The 21,413-nt window shown below is 38.8% G+C and overlaps 1 protein-coding gene across 14 annotated transcripts in view; it reads right to left on the bottom strand.

Annotated features, from left to right (window-relative positions):
• FOXP2 (forkhead box P2) overlaps positions 1 to 21,413 on the bottom strand; it is a 244,793-nt gene that overhangs the window by 63,110 nt on the left and 160,270 nt on the right. For all 14 annotated transcript variants that reach the window (XM_083182764.1, XM_083182762.1, XM_083182768.1 and 11 more), the window contains 2 exons: positions 3,948 to 4,035; positions 1,577 to 1,660 (listed from right to left, as the gene is read on the bottom strand). In XM_083182764.1, the coding sequence (XP_083038890.1) occupies positions 1,577 to 1,660; positions 3,948 to 4,035 (172 nt within the window). The remainder of the gene's footprint in view (positions 1 to 1,576; positions 1,661 to 3,947; positions 4,036 to 21,413) is intronic.

The raw sequence follows: 21,413 nt of genomic DNA, 5'->3' as shown, positions 1-21,413 counted from the left end.
GTCACATGTAAGGAATTTAGAACCATTTACTCAACATGCAGATGTATCCTCATACACTTAGACTCAATATGACATGCAAGGATCAATCAAGGCAAATAGTGCAGTGCATTGACTGTTTCATTCAATTTGTATCTTAGTCATAGTTGCCTACCCTCCTGCATTCTGCAGGAGACTCCCTGAAATAACAGCAATCTCCCTCTCTCCCTCATTAGTCTAGCAATCTCCCTCATTCCACCTAGCCCACATTACAATGGTACATTTGGGGGGGGGGGGGAGATAGATACATTTATATTGAATCATCAGTACCATTCCCCAGCACTTTACCAAGTAGAGTAGCTTTTACTAACTGCTTTGGGGCTCATCTTAATTTGGATGTAAGATATTTTTAAAGATTCCTCTCAGATGTAGCAATACACACCCACGCTTCTAGGTGCAACGTTCACAATCTCTTTTCACATTCTCACCATTTATGGAACTAGACACGCCCTTTGGGCAGAGCATGACACGCCGCCTCAATGGGGCGCTGTGCTAAATTTTACTACCAACTATAATCTCCCTGAAACTAGTTTTCAAAAGTAGGCAAGTATGATCTTAGTCCCACTGAAGCCACAGTGAAACATCACTCAATATAAAACAGGGACAACGGGATGTGACTTTAACTGCACAGTAATTAGTTTTAAATATGTACAAAGTCCCAGATGTAGCACAACGGAACTAAGCATGAGACAAATCTGCGGCCTCTGCTTATTAGCACTTCGTATTTAGAGCCACACTCATTTCACAGATGTGTTGCATATCAAATCTATGAAAGCAGCACCATGAAGCGTTTTTTTTTTCACATCCTATTGTTTCATTTGTGCGACTAAAATCCAAAAAGACTCGGGCAAGCCAAGCCACAGGAGATATGGCACATCGAGAAGGGTGGTTTGGTGCGACTGTTACAAGACTGTATGAGGACATATTTGTAGTCTATACTGTATATGTATCTATCTATTTATCTATCTATCATAATGAAAACCAAGCGATTCTATTACTAATATGACTGTAAAACACAAGTAGAAAAAAAAATGACAACTCTAGAATCGTCCCCACCATTTTTGTAGCAATATTCTTTCCAAATGCCAGCCCTTAAAGTGAGTCCGTTTAAAATTAGGTAGTGCAATATAATTGAAGATAATACAAATTCCCAACATGTTTTAAAGCCAATGAAAATTTCTAAAGACATTTTGAATTGATGTTTTCCCGTCTTCTACACTACTTTGCTGCTGATATTCTCCTGGAATGAGGAAAACTATCACACTTAGATATCTTTTCTGTCTCTGAACGTAATGATTTCTGCACTTATAGGTGTAGTTTGTTTAGTATCACCCACAGTGTAGATTGGACAGATTGTGTTAAAGATAACATTACTTCTAGAGAAACATACAATTTGAACAGATATTGCATTTTAGATCCATTTTATTGCAATATTTTTTTTATCACACTCATTGTTTTCAAACTGTCACAAAATTGTTCATTTTCTTAGTCAGTTACATGTATAGACCTATTTACTGTTTATAAAGCAATATGCACTTACAGGTTTTGGAGATGGCTTGGGCTCTGAGGGTCGCATGTGCAAGTGGGTCATCATTGCTTGAAGACGTTCACGCTCTTTAGAAAGCTGTTAAGGAGTAAAATCAGAAGCATTTCAGAAATGACTGATACAGCTATTTTATCTTAGTGATACATCTTATCATCAAGCATGTCTTCATGTAATGAATCCAGCACATAAAATGCAGAGTTGCATACTGTTGAAATGCACTTTGGTAGCAGGATAAGAGAAACCATGTATAGTTTTTGCCTTAGGTGGAGAGGTGAAAGATACTAAGCAACACAATATGTCAATGATTTTTAATAAGAAGATATAAACAGTAAATGTGTTAGAATGCAAAACATCTAATCTGTTATAAGAGTTGATCAGTTTAGCATAGGATAGACTAATTCAAGTTAATATTTGATTCATTATTTTATGCTGCTGAACATTTGAGAACTGTGTTACCAAAAACATTTCTTATCTTTTAACAAATGACATAGCTGAGTTGTCCCAGTAGAAGCAGGTTACTAAAATCATTGACAAAACACTCTTTAGTGTCTGTCTGGACCGAGAAAGCAGTCGTCTAGTACCCTTGGCTATCAGAGGTGAAGGGTTCTCTAAGCAAACTGCTGTCCAGAACCATCTTTTCACTTCATCCTTCTCTAGCGAGGTCCAGTTTGCGCCCTCTGTATGCTGCCATCATCAATCTAATTCCTGAGAGTGGCAGGGACCAAACAGTGTGAAATGCTAAACTCTGCCACTGAGACGGCATCTACATTGTACAGGGACTCATTACAACTGATGGACCTTACCCCACTATCAGTCAAACACAGCAAAAAATACAGAATAATTGGTCACCCAGAAAGCAGTGTCATCAAAGGCGCTTTAACTGTATATTCTTTTCGTCATTCAACAGTAAATAGGAAAAAGAGTGCACAGTTATTGAACGCTGCCTATATATTTTTTTTTTACTTCAATTGTTTTATTTTCATATACAAAAAAGACAAAACAAACAATAATATACAGACAGTGATAGTGGTTACATCCATACAAAGAATGGATTGAATGCATTACATGCAAAAGTTAATAAATACATTTATAGAATACTGCGCTTGTCAATCCCCAAGAGCAACGAGGGCGGATAAAGACCTCTTGCTTCTATATCGCCTTAGATGTCATATAGGGAACGGGCGTTGAAAGTTTTACCTGACCTATCCCATGCTGGCGGTTATCTGGATCTCAATGTATTGATAGGCCTGGCTTGACCATCAATATCCCTGGTCAAGGAGCCTGGGTAAGAAAAACCTTTATCTGAGGTGAATTACCTGTGCTATATAGTTATGTTTATTTGAATATTTGCAAGTCGTGTATTCGCTAATCATAATCCCGTCTCTGTGACAATATCACGTGGAGTGGTGTGAAATATGTGCATACATTTTTTCGTGGCTCTAAGTGTACTGCTAACACTCACAGAAAAAAGAAAGGACATCCTACTGCGTGATGTGCTATAAATAAAATGGCGGTTTCCCGCTGCTATTATGGTGGGTGTAAATATATCTAATATATTATGTTAACATATCTAATTTCATTAACTACAATTTACTAAAGTGCTGTGCTCGTGGTTATCCGTGATCAGTGTCCTGGTAAAAGATCGAATTTATCCAATAATGCCAAATCTGATTAAATTTGGCTAAAGTGTTTTGGCTAATATATAAAGATTTTTCCTGTCTGATAATATAATTGACTAGTGACTTCCAACCATTAAAATCAGGGGCATTGTTGGACATCCATGCTCTCCCTACAGAACGCTGCCTATATTTAATGATACATGCTCAAATTGGACAATAAAATAAACACTGGTGACAGTAAACCTGATTCATATGCTTTTATTTAAGGTTTTGTATCAACTTTTTACTAATTCTCTGTATATTCGTCATACTAATAACTATTGCAATTTACCAAATAAATAAAGTTGGCATACAATACACTGTCACTCTATATATTAACCATTTGAGTTTCAACGTTGAGAGAGATCCTCAAAATATCATCTGAAATGCTGGCGGCACTCACAGCGACTGTCCTTTTAGTATAGATAAAGTTTTCAGTGTGTGCCGGCTCAGATCCTTCTCCTCGATGGGGGTAAGTGTTTTGTACATACTTTTCTATGTACCTGGCACCAGTGACGTCCACAGGGACTTCTCTTGTATATGCCAAGTGCCCTCCAAAAGTTGCCCATCAAATGTAATACCTAAGATAGCTGCACTCTGGACTAAATAAAACTCCAAATTGATTTATGTTACCATAAGCTTCTATTTGCTGACAAAATTGTATGTTTCCAAGTTTATGATTGTAATTGCCTGGGCTGATCACCAACCTGAATTTCCAGCTGCTGAACCACTTGCATTTGGACTCTGCATTGGGCAGTACTTCTATCGTCCAACGCATGCTCATTGTTAAGGTGCCTAGTCAAGAAAGTAATCATAAAGGAAATTCAAATTAATGCTACGAACTTCATAAGACTACTTGGTTTAAAATAGTGACAATCTAGTTACCAAAACTTTTCATGTATGTTAATAAAAAATACAGGATTTTTTTTTCTAATGGCAACACAATTTAAATATGAAATAACAGTACCAACTTGGGCATACTTTCAATATGAATGTGACATTATTGTGCTTGTGCATTTAAAAAAAAAAATTAATACGATAGATCAGTGGTTCCCAAACTTTTTTGAATCACGGCACCCTAGAGCATCAAAATATTTTCAAGGCACCCCTAGGCCAAATGCTTCTTATCGAGAATTTTAAAAAAAATATATTAAATTAAGTGCATTGTGTTTATATGTCACAGTTATCTGGTGAGGGACAGGATATGCGTCTGTTTGTCCACATATATTATGATTGGCAGCCACAAGCACTGGTTTTGCCTGGTACATTGACCAAAATAACATGAATTGATCTTGGTCCACCAACCCAAGGCACCCCTGCAAGTGTCCTGAGGCACACAGTTTGGGAACCACTGCCATAGATAATTATATATATATATTAAGGTTGCTAATTGTTTCGAGTTCTTGTAAAAATAAGTCTGGAGTAAAGACATTTATAAATTCAGCTGTAAGCAAAGAAACAATGAAAAGTCATTTTTAAGATACTGACCCACAGTTGATACAATTTTTCAGGGATCTTTAAGATGTTAAAAGCACATACACACTAAGACAATGGGGACGATTCAGAGCCGTTTGCTGTGGGCCATATTTTTGAGGATTGTGAATGCGTTAATATGCGCTTGTGCAAACCACCGGAGCAAACACCTTCGGCGAGTTTCATACTCGCCAGGGTGTTCACTCCAGGATAGGAGGGCAGGGAGTGGATGCAGGGGATCACTCAGTGTTTCAATGGTTTGGCCAAAAAATGGTGGGTGCACCAATGGAAACGCTGGGTGTACCCCTGTGAATGCAGGTGTGTTGATGCCTGCTTGCTGTAGCCAGCTGAGGTCACATGACATCTTCTATGGAACCCTTTACTACTGCGTGCTCACTTCAATGGTGCTTTATGCCATTATGACTAAAGATTGCTAAAACCTTTTGGTACAGTAAATGCTAATTACTTTACAGTATTTTTACATTTCTACAAGCTTCACTTATTGTTTTATTTGCTTATTTCTGTAGGCACATAACAAATTCATATATAAAAATAATAATATACACATAATAAAGTTAAGAGCCGTTGTAATGTCTGCAAACAAATGAATGCATTGTATTGAAGCTAAGGTATTTAATATCACGCAAATTCATGCAAGAAAACAATTTACTTCTGTAAAATGTAAAATCCCTACAGAAAGCAGTCATATAAATCAATGGTAGTGTAATAAAATAAGGTCATAAAGAGATTTAACTTTATACCACTGCTTTACATTGTACACACCACATGCTTGCTGCCCATTTCACTCTTTGCAATCTACATCATCTCTTAACATTTGGTTACTTATGCTCACCATCATTCCTGTTTGATTTAGTTTCAGGAGGAAATGTATTTATCAAAACTGCTGATCCTCAGCGCTATCTACACAATATCTTCAGCAATTTGTAAAGCAGACAAATATGCATGTGTGTGTGCCTATATCTACAGTATCTATCTATCTATCTATCTATTTAGCTATCTATGTAATCATCTATACATGTTTCGTGTCCGTTACTCTTCGAAACACTTCCATTTGCTGGCAAAGTGTGAAACTACATCTTTTTCTCACACATTCACAAACACAGAGGCAATCACAAGGTAGCAGACTAGCTTTTATATATATATATATATATACAGTATATATATATATATATATATATATATATACACACACACTAGTAACCCCCCTTGAAGCAAAACTTTGTGAAGGCCTATGTGTTTGGGCACGTGTGAGAAAGAAAGATTTGTAGGTTCACTAGCTGCCAACAGATGGCAGTGTTTCGGAGACACACAAACAGACACTAGACACACACACATGTATATGTATATATATTTATATATATATAGAATACAATTGTGGGTTGGCGCCCCTAGCGTTGATCTTCACAATTAGATCAATTAAGCCTTAAGCTAATTCACTTTAGCATACAGTAAAAAAGTCCATGTAATTTCAAATGTTTATTAAAAAGTCTCTTTTTCCACACAATGGTGACAATTGATCCAGATCTTTATGGTTATCATTGAGAAATTTCAGATACTTGGTAACAGCAGAAGAATATACTTAACGCATTCCATCCCTTAATGGGACTTCATCAGGGGTTTACGGATCACAAGAATTTATAAAAGCAACTTTCACAAAAGGAAACAATCCTTAATGGGATGGTAAGTGGATCCTTGGCACAATGAAGCACCTATTCCTATTCTTTCTGTTGGTAGAGCAACCGGCGAGTAATCTTCCTCCCGGCAATGTTGCTACTGGTTTTGCAATCTGATGTTATTGTTTAGTGGATAAGACCTCTTTAGGTGGCCATATCTATATGCGGTTATAATAAGGACGATGTTTCCAATACATCTCGGAAGGCCCCATGTGTGATATGAATGGACCCAGGCTCAATTCCTGGTAGATTCCAGCTGTTAAAACTTAAATCGGATACAAAAGCAGTAAATTCAGTATAGAGTCTGGGATATTCCAAGGCAATTCAGACAGACAGAGCCTGTGACCTGAGCACATCTACTGAAGGTGAGAATTGCCTGATCCAGATCCTGATGAAGGGGTCTGGAACCCCAAAACGTAGATTAAAAATGTTTCACCACATGTAAAGCTGCTTCTTGGGTCCATGAGTGCCGCTGGCCAAACCAGAGTATATATCTATATATCTATATATATATATATCTATATATATATATATAGATATATATATATAGATATATATATATACATAATGCTGGGTTTTGCAGTTAACTGAATTGCTGACTTTGGTCTGCAGCTCTATATGGTGTAATAATGAAAGGTATATTAGGACGTATTTGTGTAAATGTATTATATTTTCCCAAGTGATGGCAAATGTTGATCCACTGCATACTACAGTACATAATACTCTCCATAGAGATCATAATACATATATCCTTAAGGGTCTTCTGCATGTGCATTGAAACTAAAAGATCGGACTTAGGTCCGGTTTACATAAAATCTCATGTTTTGTGGGTCAACGCATGCGCAAGACACTTTATGTGTATGTGCAGAATGAGTTCTGCATGATTGCTTGTAGGCCCCTTTTAGCGGCAGCATGATTGATATGCTGTGACATTTGGGGGCATTTGGGGGGTGGAGCAGAGGTTGCAACTGGGATTGTTTTACAAAAATGAGGTCTTGTAGTCCCCATCTTGTAAGTGTTCTAAGGAAAGGCTCTGAGTATTTGGATGTAGATTTACTCAGATTGCTGAGATATAATTACTTAGATCAGAGCTGTATGCAGGAGGCCTCATTTTTCCAACAGATGCCTTCTGCTATATTAGAATACAGCATTTCAGCAACTCTGCTGCATCTAAAGACACAGCAGCAATGCTCACAATAGTATAATTGTGTGGTGTATAACTACTAAAGGTCACCAGCTACAGTATCTAAATATGTAGACAATTCTAGATGACCCATTGTTTCCATATCATAATTTAATTGATTTCATGCACTTAATTTTACACACTAACCTAACTTAAAAAATGCTGGTGCAGCACTAATCTTAGTAAGGTAATGTATCAATTTCTTCATATAATACTAAATAGGGAAAATATGTCAAGAAAATACATAAAAACGTATATACAGTATGTATGTATTATATATGAGAGACAGATAGAGAGAGAGTATTAATGTATATATTTTAACTATGCATCTTTGAAAATATTTGTATGGTCACGGCACCAAGATACCATATCTTAGGATGCAGGATGACGCGAAATTGAATAGTTGTACAAAAAATGCTTTAGTCAAGTTCAGTTTCCTTACTACATTGCTTATTGAGTGGGTAGATAATATTGATGCTTGGTTATGCAGAAAATCTACAGTACCTGTAAAATGCAAAAGTGCCAACTTCCACATGGGCACAGGTGCATAATTACCCTTGTAATGTTATAGAAGGTTTCAGTACAAGAACTGGCCCCCTAAAATATAAAAATCTATTAGCCTAACATTAATTAAATAAGTACTAGTCACAATAAGTTCGATCTAATTATTTCCATGAATAGTTTAAAAATAATTTCACCATGAGTATATATATTTTACAGCAACTGTAAAAAAATCTGCTTCCATAATAAACCTAACGTCTTAATTCTGTCTTCGTCTGCCATAATTACACTGGAAGATGGCTAATTAATATTGGCAATAAAAAACTTACAATGAATCCGGAGCTGTCTCTTAAACTGCTCAGCCAATCGGAGACAGCATATTCCATTGAAGTTAGTATTTCAATGTTGGTAAAGTTAAAAGCACATACATGTTGCAATTTTTATCTTATTAAAAATAAACAATATTATATTGTCATATGTTTAAATTATAAATGAGGAACTAGATAAACTATAAAACACATATGGGTTGTGCATGTGTACAAATAAAAATATGCAAATCCCACTTTTAAAGCAATATTTAAATATGCAGTATCATATGCATAATGTATTAGAATATTTATTAAAAATTGGTATGGTATGGTCTATTTTTTCCTAGTTGAAAGGGTGTTAACATATTTCTTATAATTTTAAAATGTGAATTTGAATTAAAATTAGATTCTTAGGCACAAAATGTGTGAGTCTTAAACATAAGGATATTAGTGCTGATTACAGAGGAGTCTTTTGCATATATTGTGTCCTGCTTATTTTTTAATCGGCCCTTTTAATGCATGCTGCACTGCATTTGAAAATAGAAGTTAATACTCATTGCTCTGGTAACATATCCATTCCCACACACTACAGATAAAGACTCTAATGCTCACTTACAGATTAAACAGTAGCAAGGTACCAAAAGGACTAAATGTGTTATTTTGACTACAAGGGTAATATCAAACTATATTTTGTGCAAGACGTATAAATGAACATGTATATAACACAATTTCACACACAAAAAAAAAAAAGACAAAGCAAATGAACAGGGCCTGTCTGCACAAAAGTGGCTTAAAGCGTGTTTACATTTTAGCGACCCACTCTTGTCATCTGTTTAGAGAACAAAAAAAAAAATGTTTGCATTTAACTGCTCAAGTCTTCATATTCAGTTTATCTGCGCTGCTTTCATTAGAATAGAGAGACTGTAGAGTATAATAATAGTCGGTAAGGTTTTGTCTTGATTGAATTTTTCAGAGGAATACAAAAGAACCTTGCCATTAAAATAGTCCTTTATTCTCCAGCATGAAGGCGAAAGGTTTTTAAAGTGTTGTGATGTTCAGTAATGAGCCTCTATCTAAATTATCATTGGTGACAAACTCACAAAGCACTTTTCGAGGACACATAGTTATGAAATGCCAGAGCTGCCACTTTCTTTCCTGTAATTATAGGCTAGCTTGCAGCCCTTCAATGATCATTTATAGAACAGCCTCCAGTGGATTACCGAGAACTTGAAAAACACATACATACCTCTGCCATATCTCCCTTCTCTGTTCCTTGCTATTGTTTACTAGTGATATGTAAAATAATAGAGCCTATTCATTCCCCTACTTAATTATGCCAATCAAAGTGCAGGAATGGCAAAGGATACAAATGAAAAGCAGAAAGATTAAATAAATAGGGTCGACATTAACATAAAATTCAAAATTTATGTACTTAAACCTATTTCATGTCAAAAATATTCTCTTTTATGTCTTTATATATGTCTCAGGTATTACATATTGCTGTTAAAATATTCTCTATGATTTAGAAATCAAGGATAAGATAATATTGAAAAATGAGGATTTTTGAATTTTCTGAGCTACTACCTAATTGCTATTTAAAATGCATATGCAAAGGGACATTTCATTAATCATTTAATCATGTACCTCGCAGGAAGTTAGAACTAATGTTGCAAATAGCCTTTTCATGTGAATGCTCCATAATGCTATCTTATGTATTTGATATATTGCATATGCCATAAATTATAGCCGCTTCAAAATGACTAAATGGGTTGTTATTCTTCAAGATGCTTATTACTAGAACCTCTATTACTTTTTTTCTTACTTATTGCTAGCTCTATTTCAGTTGTTCACAAGCTACCAATAATGCTTTTTGGGAATGGCAAAGGTCTGTAAATTAACCATGCAATCACTAAACACCATTTCACAGACCTGTTCTATTTCTGCTGGTCTGCTAACAAGACGATTACACACAAATTACTGAATGTCTATGAAATATTTAAATGCATTCTACTCTACTATGCATTAATAAGAGCAGAGCAAGCTATGGAATTCTGGTTAGATCCACTCCCTAATGTTCCCTAATGAGCCTCTTACTGTGACTGCAGTTCAAACAGAAAGGTGAAGAAAAAATGCAAAGGGTGCCTTGAGAAAGGCAGCTTGAACAAACAGTGTGTGAGCCAGTTCTAATTTATGGGTCACTTTATAGGTATATTGATTTTTGTTTTGAAAATGGAATAAATGATGTGGTTGACTGGCATTCTTTAAAAACTGCATGAGACTGAGAGAGGTCTTAGCCTCATGTACACAGTGTGTAAATGTGAAGCATTTTCTTTCAGCAGATATTTAATAAAAACTTAACTACAAACACAACAGAACCTAGGAGAGAATGTGAGTGGCAAATACTCTCATTTCTAAACAACATCTAAGAAAATGTATCTTCTATCTCACAGTATATTGGACAAACTTCAAATTCAATTGTTTGATCCCTTAAAGTAATTAAAATTTAAACAAGACTGACGTGAGACTGTGGGGATTGACAACAGTCCAGTCTCTCGGTCCTGGTGATGCCCAAATATTCTCAAGGGATCTTATGCACGCTCTTATTTTCCTTATCCACATAATGTTTTCTTCTTCTATGATTAAATGTAGAAGGTTCTCTGGTGTGTTGGATTGCACCAGTACAGGGTTCAGTATGAGTCACCAGCAGCCAGGATCTCAGCGGTTCCAATCCCGACAGTGGTATATTGGCCACCGGAATACCGAACCCGGGAGAGGTGCAAAGAGACCCTTTACGGAGTTGGTAATGTCAGCAGTCGAGATTTCTGGATCGGGATTGGGACCGCTGGCATTCCAACTGTCAATATGTTGATTGCATACCCCAGTGCATATATATATTTAAATTTGACTGAAAAGATTTTGCTGAATACCCAACTCCTTATATCTATTATTTACAAGGTGCCAAAAAACTGTGCAGTGTTTACTGCCTTTAATGGAATAATCACCTTTAACTAGCACTCTGTGCTCCCCCCCTACCCCTGTCGACATTCCGGCATCCGGGATACCGCTGTCAGGACTGTGAACTCTGAGATCTCGGCTGCCGGCAAATCATACTGAACCCTGTACTGGAGCAAGAAGATTTAGCTTCATATTCAATATGACCTGAAAATTTTTAGGAAGGAAAAAAAATGATTTTACTGCAAATATGCAGGTTTTTTCATAGCCTTATTTTTCCTCCCAAGAAATTACCCGTTTTCGGATGAAAACACATAAGATCCAGAATAAGTTCCCAAGCCGATGTGTTTTCCAATATGAACCAATGCTTTTAACTGAATTACAAAATAGTTAATGTCCCAACATTCACGTATTGGAATAACTATTCGTCAACATATCTTTAACATTGTTACTCTGATGAGATGAACACTTGGGTTCTTCAAGTGTGATATTGACTTGCAAACCTATACTGCAATCAAGAGGTAAATACATATGTATAAACAGGTGCAGATGATTAAAACAATAAAATGGCCATTTTGCTAGCATTTTTTTCTTTAAAGCTGATTGTAATGCATTGAATACAATATTTCAAGATAAGCATTGGAGATTTGAAATGTTAAGCATGCTCCACAACAACCCAGTTCAGCTTAGTCGTTACTCTAACTGATTTAAATGGCTTGTTTAAGTGATGAAAATGGCCTCTTTACCTGCTTCACTGTAGCACTGGGACCATTTATCAAGTTAGGAAAGCGTTAGCAGCAAAAATAGGCCAATTTGCTTTAGATGTATTTTGTATCTCATACAGAGGTTTATATAGTAATATATTTTCTGTTGTGCTTTTCATATTTAATCATACATGCATCACTAGAGACTTTATTCACTATTTGTACAATGTTCAAGTGGGTTGTATAGACAGGGGCATGCAATGATATTCATTTGAATACAGCATACTTATAAATTGTTAATGATATATTTTTTTTTATCTAAAATGACAATTATTATATAAAAAAATATTTTAGTGTTATTACATTATTCTAAAAAGTAGACACCTTTACTGTATTCTAAATCTTGACCCTTGCAGCTCAATGTTAAAAAAAAAAACCCAAAGATCAAAAGTTCCAGAAACATAAAGGGAAATAATTGCCAATTTCAAATTGGCAAGCATGTTCTGCAACATATGTCTTTGCACAAAGACCAGACCTGTCAGCTGCATCGGCACAGGGCAGACCTGTCCACATTAAAACATTTCTTATAGTAATAATGACACTGTTATAGACAGAACCAACCAGCAGAAGAATCTAAAAGTACGCTAACAACTAGAGAAAAAGGTTGGTCATATAGTACATAGACCAAACCTATCAAATGGCTTGTGAGCTGAGTGACAGATTCATTTTCCAGTTTAGCCACAGACCTAAGTCACCAGATTTAGGCACAACTAGGAATTTTCATGAGCATCTGAACAATGTTCATTAAAAAAAATCAGAACCTTCTGGTCATTGTGGGCAATGGCTTCAACACTGTATGTGTTTAGCCATCATACAAGTAAGAGTAATCGGGCTATAAATTATTCTTTGTGTATTTTTAAAGCATTATATGTTTTTGTATTTTTAAGGTAATTGAAGCTACAGTAAATGTGACAGATGAATAAAACATCAGTATTGTAGGAGCTGTGACTTTTATGCTTTTCTCTATCAAACAATGTGCACCAAAGTATACTTCATCTGTAATATTCGGAATCAACAGTTTTGAGGATATTAGAAATCATCCAAAATGCTACTAAAGTTGAATCTCAAAAACAAAGTACACAATGTACTGTAAATGTATACAGTGCCCAAATATACAGTACACATGGGAGGTCGCACAGGTGAGCGATATTTAGCAACTGCGCATAAGCATATGTGTGTATGCTCCGTTTGCAAACTAACAGGCCGACTTGTGTAGTCGCCGGCCTGTTCACATGGAGGAGTATGGGTGGGGGGCATGGGGCGGCAGACACGAGTCATGCCCATGGGAATGCCCAGTGTTTCATGGGCATCCCCATGAAAATGCTTGGCGTTCCCATGGTAATTCACCCCTGACGCGGGTGCTGGGCAGCTGACATCACTGGATGTCAGCTGCCCGTCCTCTTCCCATACAAGGGCGCCGCAAATCTGAGTCACCAGAGAGTGACTTAGATTTGCAAGCTCTGTAGAATTCAGTTGATGGTCGGTGACCATCGAATGATTTCTGTCCTACACGCAAGCTGTGAATGGATGTTTATGCAAAACATCCATTCACATGCGTATGGGGAAAATCGGTGTGCATGTGGTGGCGGACCTTCATGCGGGCGGTGAGCGGCATTTGGTTGGCTAGCAATGCTGTAAAATTTGCAGTTTTGCGTGATAACCAGAATGACCTCCACTCAGTGGTCCTCAACCAGAAACAGTCCCTAAGTCCAATTAAGTGCAATTATTAAATGTTTTGTAAAATTAAAACTAAAGAAAGGAAAGAAAAGGAAAAAAGGAGAGATTTTGCACTAATGTAATAAATAAAAATGCTGACCTGATAATTGTGATCAGCAAATATCATGAGAAGTACAGTACATTTCAAGAATCACAAAAAAGGATTTTGTGAAAAGTGCCTCTGCGTAACAACATTAATTACACAAAATGGTCGTGTGGTCCTTTTATGAATCTTTCTACAAGCATAGTACAGTATCTATATGAAATTAGTACATCTATGCCACCTTGAAAAGGTCATTGCATAATGTACTTTTCAATAAATATGCTAATATTTAGAATACTTTATATTTTGTTTAAGGGTTTCTGCTATTCTTTACATAATGATATATCATATATATATTGTTGATTCAGTACTAGATATTTTCCCATTTTTATTATTCAATCAAAATTACAACAAGATTAATATTGTTTATTACTAAAACTCATCTTCTCACACTTCTATGTATTTACCGTATGCAGTAAAGCCAGTACGTTTTCTAAATAGTTGTTACTTTCTAACTATTAGGGCCATAATTTACCATTAATATATTCACCAGGGCCTATCCTATTAGCCCCAATGACGGTGTGCTGATCCTTGATGCGGGCACTTCCGGGGATGATGCTTCTCATGTCTCAGGTGCACATAGCATAATCCCCAATAAGCAGCTCTTCAGGGCCGCAATTGGTCTGGGAACTTTTGCTGCCTTCAGCCTGTATTATTGCCCAAAAAAGGGCTTTTATAGAAGCGCCAGATACTAAATATTAGGGTAAATGCATAGACCATTGCATTTTATTTCTGATGTGCTTATAGCAGGCTTTCCCAACCACATTCCTCAAGGCACACCAACAGTGCATGTTTTAGTGATATCCAGGCTTCAGCACAGATGGTTTAATCAGAATCACTCAGGTACTAATTAAGTCACCTGTGCTCAAGCCTGGATATCACTAAAACCTGCACTGTTGGTGTGCCTTGAGGACCGTGGTTGGGAAAGCCTGGCTTATAGGATAGCGGCCATGGTCAATGAGGGATGAAGTTCTTATTTCACTATTTAAGCTGTCATTGTTTAACCCCTTCACGACATTTGACGTATATATACGTCATGGCCGGGAAGTACTTCCCGACCGTTGACGTATATATACGTCATGGCTTAAAACTGTCACTGCGTCTAGAGACGCAGTGACAGAGGGACGATGTCTGCTGTCCCTGACAGCAGACATGTCCGTGCATGCCCAGGGGGGGCGGCGATGCCGCCCCCCCGTCGGCGATGCCGCCCCCCCGTCGGCGATCGCTGTGATTGGCTGTTCATTGTGAACAGCCATTCACAGCGTTTTCTGTGTCACCGGCGAATAACGTTCGCCGGTGACACGGGATCGGAGGTGATTGGTGCTGTAAAGTACAGCACCAATCACCGCGGGGTGTAAGGGTGACACTGGTGTCACCCCACCTCACCCCTCCCGCCCCCAAAGGCCGTGATTGGTTCGTCGGACCGACGGACCAATCACAGCCATGGAGGGGGGTTTAAACTAACGGTGACTGCACTGCAGACGCCATTCCGGTCTGGAATAGCGTGCAGTGCGGTCACCGTGCCCAGCTGCCGCCTATACTGACCAGAACCCATCCAAAATACTTACCTGATCATTGATATTGCTTATGCTTGTGACATCTTGTGACATCCTGTGACATCTTGTGCTGCTGCGATTTATTAGATAGAGAGAGAGTTAGAGAGAGAGAGATAGAGAGAGATAGAGAGGCCTAGTGCTATATTTTGTGCTGCTGCAGTGTGATAGAGCTATAGATAGAGAGATAGAGAGAGATAGAGAGAGATAGAGAGAGAGAGATAGAGAGAGAGATAGTGACAGATTGTGCTATATATTTTTTATATAACTGAAAGAGATAGAGAGAGATAGAGAGAGATAGAGAGGCCTAGTGCTATATTTTGTGCTGCTGCAGTGTGATAGAGCTATAGATAGATAGAGAGAGATAGAGAGAGATAGAGAGAGAGAGATAGAGAGATAGTGACAGATTGTGCTATATATTTTTTATATAACTGACTGCTGCCCCCCCTTTTGTGCTGATCAGTATAAATTAACTGATCAGCAACTTTTTGGGGGCGCAGTTTTTTTTTTATATATAGATATACCTGTCAGTGCTGCTGCTGCAGTGTCATAGAGTGATAGATAGTGAGAGATAGAGAGATAGAGAGAGATAGTGACAGAGAGTGATAGAGAGTGCTAAATTTTGTGTCTGCTGCCCCCGCCTTTTGTGCTGATCACTATATCTGAGGTGATCAGCAACTTTTTGGGGGTACAGAGGTTTTTTTTTTTATATATACCTGTCAGTACCACCAAAGGTTGTGCACCTGCTGCCCCTCACTGGTAATCAGTGTCGCATCACTGATCACCTTTTTTTATTTTTTGTGAGTGCTGTGGGGTCTTTTTTACATTTTTTTTTTTACACACACTGTGATTTTGTGTGTGTCCTGTGGCCACTGTGCGCTGATCAGTGACGTACATCACTGATCAGCTTTTTCGGCACAGGGTTGATCTATTTTTTTTTTTTTTGGATCAAATTCCTGTTGCCTTTGAGCGCTGTTCAGTGACGGACGTTACTGACCAACATCTGTGCTCAATTTTTGGCGCAGAACCTTTTTTTTTTTTTAACCCCTTCCATTTTTATTTTTTTTTTAACCCCTTCCATTTTTTTTTTAACCCCTTCCATTTTTTTTTTTTAACCCCTTCCATTTTTTTTTTTTTGAACCCTTCAATTTTTTTTTTTTTGTATTTTTTTTTTCTGCACTACATACACACTACACACTACATACCCCCCGGGTTGAAATAAAGTTTGTACCCCCCCCTACACTATACACGTGTTGAAACATTTCACTACCAGTAACACAAAAATATAAATGGCATCCCAAATGTCATCCCAAATGTCGTCCCAGTCATCCAGGAGAATGTATTCGGTGGAGGAGGCATATGCCATGCTTGCCTCTGACTCTGACACAGCCAGTGAGGCAAGCGGGGAATTTGAAGGATTTGTCTTAAGCTCCTCTTCCTCCTCTGATGATGAGGGACCCCCTCAAAGACGCCCCCGTAGAGCAGCTGAGACCCCCCCCCCCAATAATTGATCTCGTATGGACCCCACCACCAGACAATTTTGAGCCCCAGGTTCCTGAGTTTTTGGCCATCCCAGGAATCCAATTTGATTCAACAGGTCTCAGAGAAATTGACTTTTTCAAATTATTTTTCTCTGATGATTTTATAAATTTAATGGTGGACCAAACTAATTTATATGCCCAGCAGTTTATTGCTCAAAACCCCACGTCATCATTTGCTAGGTGGACCCCTGTAGATGCAGTAGAGATGATGACGTTTTGGGGTCTGGTGTTACATATGGGCATAGTAAAAAAGCCACAAATTAGGCAATATTGGAGTACAGATGTTCTGTACAGCACCCCATTTCACCGTATGGCCATGCCCCGGGCTCGTTTTGAGGCAATCCATAAATTTATACATTACACCGATAATGCACAGTGCCCACCCAGAGATGATCCCACCTTTGACAGGCTATTCAAAGTCAGGCCGGTCATTGATCATTTCAGTGCCAAATTTGCAGAGCTATACATCCCTGATAAATGTATTAGTATCGACGAGTCCCTTATACATTTTAAAGGAAGGGTTAAATTCCGCCAGTACCTTCCCAGTAAGAGGGCAAGGTATGGCATAAAAATGTATAAGCTGTGTGAAAGCACCACAGGGTACACCCACAAGTTTAGGGTATATGAAGGGAAGGATTCAAGAATTGAACCACCAGAATGCCCCCCCTCCCTCGTAGGTGTTAGTGGAAAAATTGTCTGGGATTTAATGCACCCCTTCCTGGATAAGGGTTATCACCTCTATGTGGATAACTTTTACACCAGCATCCCCCTGTTTAAGGCCCTTGGTTCAAGAGGTACAGCAGCTTGCGGTACTGTGCGCAAGAACCAAAGAGGCCTCCCCAAAACGCACATTGCCCAAGTAATGAGAAGGGGTGAAAGCAGGGGAATATGCACCGAAAATATGTTGTTGGTCAAATATAAGGACAAGAGGGATGTCCTTATACTGACAACAATTCATGGAGACAGTACCACCTCCATCCCTGTACGAGGTACCAGTACCCACACCTCAAAACCAAATTGTATCCTAGATTACAATAAGTACATGGGCGGAGTGGATCTTTCAGATCAGGTACTGAAGCCGTACAGTGCCCTGCGGAAAACAAATATCTGGTACAAGAAGCTGGCCGTGTATATCATCCAGATGGCACTGTATAACGCTTACGTGCTATTCCGTTCTACCGGCCAGAGGGGGACATTTATGCACTTTCAAGAGGAAGTCATAAAGAGCCTAACATTTGGGAATCAGCAGGCAGAGGGCCCCAGTACTTCTAGTACTGGCCCCCGTATTGTACCAGGGCAGCATTTTCCCAACGAAATCCCCTCCACTGCAAGAAAGGGCAGGACACAAAAAAGGTGCAAAGTTTGCTATAAAAAGGGAATAAGAAAGGAAACTATTTTCCACTGTGAAACTTGCCCCGACAAACCCGGCCTATGTATAAAGGAGTGTTTCAAAATATACCACACATCTATGGATTATTAGGTTCATCATTTCACCGTGCTTCGGGGGTCTTGCTAATGCCACATAGCACCCACCATTCATTCCACCAGAATCTGAGCTGCAAAAACCAAAAATCACTCCTTCCCTTCTGAGTCCTGCCATGCACCCAACTGGTATTTTTGGTCACATGTGAGGCATTGCCGTACTCTGGAGAAATTGGGGCACAGATTTTGGGGTGCTTTGTCTCCTTCATTCCTTGTGAAAATGAAAAATTTTGAGCCAGAAGTACATTTTTGTGTAAAAAAATGTATTTTTTTCATTTTCACTGCCCAGTTGTACCAAAATTGATGAAACCCCTGGGGGTTTGAAATGTACACTATACCCCTAGATGAATTCCCTGAGGGGTGTAGTTTGCAAAATGGGGTCACTTGTGGGGGGGTTCCACTGTATTGGTAATGTAACATAGCACCCACCATTCATTCCACCAAAATCTGTGCTGCAAAATCCAAAAATCACTCCTTCCCTTCTGAGTCCTGCCATGCACCCAACTGGTATTTTTTGGTCACATGTGAGGCATTGCCGTACTCTGGAGAAATGGGGGCACAGATTTTGGGGTGCTTTGTCTCCTTCATTCCTTGTGAAAATGAAAAATTTTGAGCCAGAAGTACATTTTTGTGTAAAAAAATGTATTTCTTTCATTTTCACTGCCCAGTTGTACCAAAATTGATGAAACCCCTGGGGGTTTGAAATGTACACTATACCCCTAGATGAATTCCCTGAGGGGTGTAGTTTGCAAAATGGGGTCACTTGTGGGGGGGTTCCACTGTATTGGTAATGCAACATAGCACCCACCATTCATTCCACCAAAATCTGTGCTGCAAAATCCAAAAATCACTCCTTCCCTTCTGAGTCCTGCCATGCACCCAACTGGTATTTTTTGGTCACATGTGAGGCATTGCCGTACTCTGGAGAAATGGGGGCACAGATTTTGGGGTGCTTTGTCTCCTTCATTCCTTGTGAAAATGAAAAATTTTGAGCCAGAAGTACATTTTTGTGTAAAAAAATGTATTTTTTTCATTTTCACTGCCCAGTTGTACCAAAATTGATGAAACCCCTGGGGGTTTGAAATGTACACTATACCCCTAGATGAATTCCCTGAGGGGTGTAGTTTGCAAAATGGGGTCACTTGTGGGGGGGTTCCACTGTATTGGTGCTTGGGGGGTCTTGCTAATGCGACATAGCACCCACCAAAATTCCACCAGAATCTGAGCTGCAAAATCCAAAAATCACTCCTTCCCTTCTAAGTCCTGCCATGCACCCAACTGGTATTTTTTGGTCACATGTGAGGCATTGCCGTACTCGGGAGAAATTGGGGCACAGATTTTGGGGTGCTTTGTCTCCTTCATTCCTTGTGAAAATGAAAAATTTTGAGCCAGAACTGCATGTTTGTGTAAAAAAATGTAATTTTCCATTTTCACATCCCAGTTGTACCAAAATTGGTGAAACCCCTGGGGGTTTGAAATGTACACTATACCCCTAGATGAATTCCCTGAGGGGTGTACTTTGCAAAATGGGGTGACTTGTGGGGGGGTTCCACTGTATTGGTGCTTTGGGAGTCTTGCTAATGCAACATAGCACCCACCATTCATTCCACCAAAATCTTTGCTGCAAAATCCAAAAATCACTCCTTCCCTTCTGAGTCCTGCCATGCACCCAACTGGTATTTTTTGGTCACATGTGAGGCATTGCCGTACTCGGGAGAAATTGGGGCACAGATTTTGGGGTGCTTTGTCTCCTTCATTCCTTGTGAAAATGAAAAATTTTGAGCCAGAACTGCATGTTTGTGTAAAAAAATGTAATTTTCCATTTTCACATCCCAGTTGTACCAAAATTGGTGAAACCCCTGGGGGTTTGAAATGTACTCTATACCCCTAGATGAATTCCCTGAGGGGTGTACTTTGCAAAATGGGGTGACTTGTGGGGGGGTTCCACTGTATTGGTGCTTTGGGAGTCTTGCTAATGCAACATAGCACCCACCATTCATTCCACCAAAATCTTTGCTGCAAAATCCAAAAATCACTCCTTCCCTTCTGAGTCCTGCCATGCACCCAACTGGTATTTTTTGGTCACATGTGAGGCATTGCCCTACTCGGGAGAAATTGGGGCACAGATTTTGGGGTGCTTTGTCTCCTTCATTCCTTGTGAAAATGAAAAATTTTGAGCCAGAACTGCATGTTTGTGTAAAAAAATGTAATTTTCCATTTTCACATCCCAGTTGTACCAAAATTGGTGAAACCCCTGGGGGTTTGAAATGTACACTATACCCCTAGATGAATTCCCTGAGGGGTGTACTTTGCAAAATGGGGTGACTTGTGGGGGGGTTCCACTGTATTGGTGCTTTGGGAGTCTTGCTAATGCAACATAGCACCCACCATTCATTCCACCAAAATCTTTGCTGCAAAATCCAAAAATCACTCCTTCCCTTCTGAGTCCTGCCATGCACCCAACTGGTATTTTTTGGTCACATGTGAGGCATTGCCGTACTCGGGAGAAATTGGGGCACAGATTTTGGGGTGCTTTGTCTCCTTCATTCCTTGTGAAAATGAAAAATTTTGAGCCAGAACTGCATGTTTGTGTAAAAAAATGTAATTTTCTATTTTCACATCCCAGTTGTACCAAAATTGGTGAAACCCCTGGGGGTTTGAAATGTACACTATACCCCTAGATGAATTCCCTGAGGGGTGTACTTTGCAAAATGGGGTGACTTGTGGGGGGGTTCCACTGTATTGGTGCTTTGGGAGTCTTGCTAATGCAACATAGCACCCACCATTCATTCCACCAAAATCTTTGCTGCAAAATCCAAAAATCACTCCTTCCCTTCTGAGTCCTGCCATGCACCCAACTGGTATTTTTTGGTCACATGTGAGGCATTGCCGTACTCGGGAGA

Source organism: Crinia signifera, chromosome 4 (genome assembly GCF_055691185.1).
Source record: "Crinia signifera chromosome 4, ASM5569118v1, whole genome shotgun sequence".
Classification (NCBI taxonomy): Eukaryota; Metazoa; Chordata; class Amphibia; order Anura; family Myobatrachidae; genus Crinia; species Crinia signifera.
Note: the sequence above shows the minus strand (reverse complement) of the source record. Positions and strands in the feature narration are given on the sequence as shown.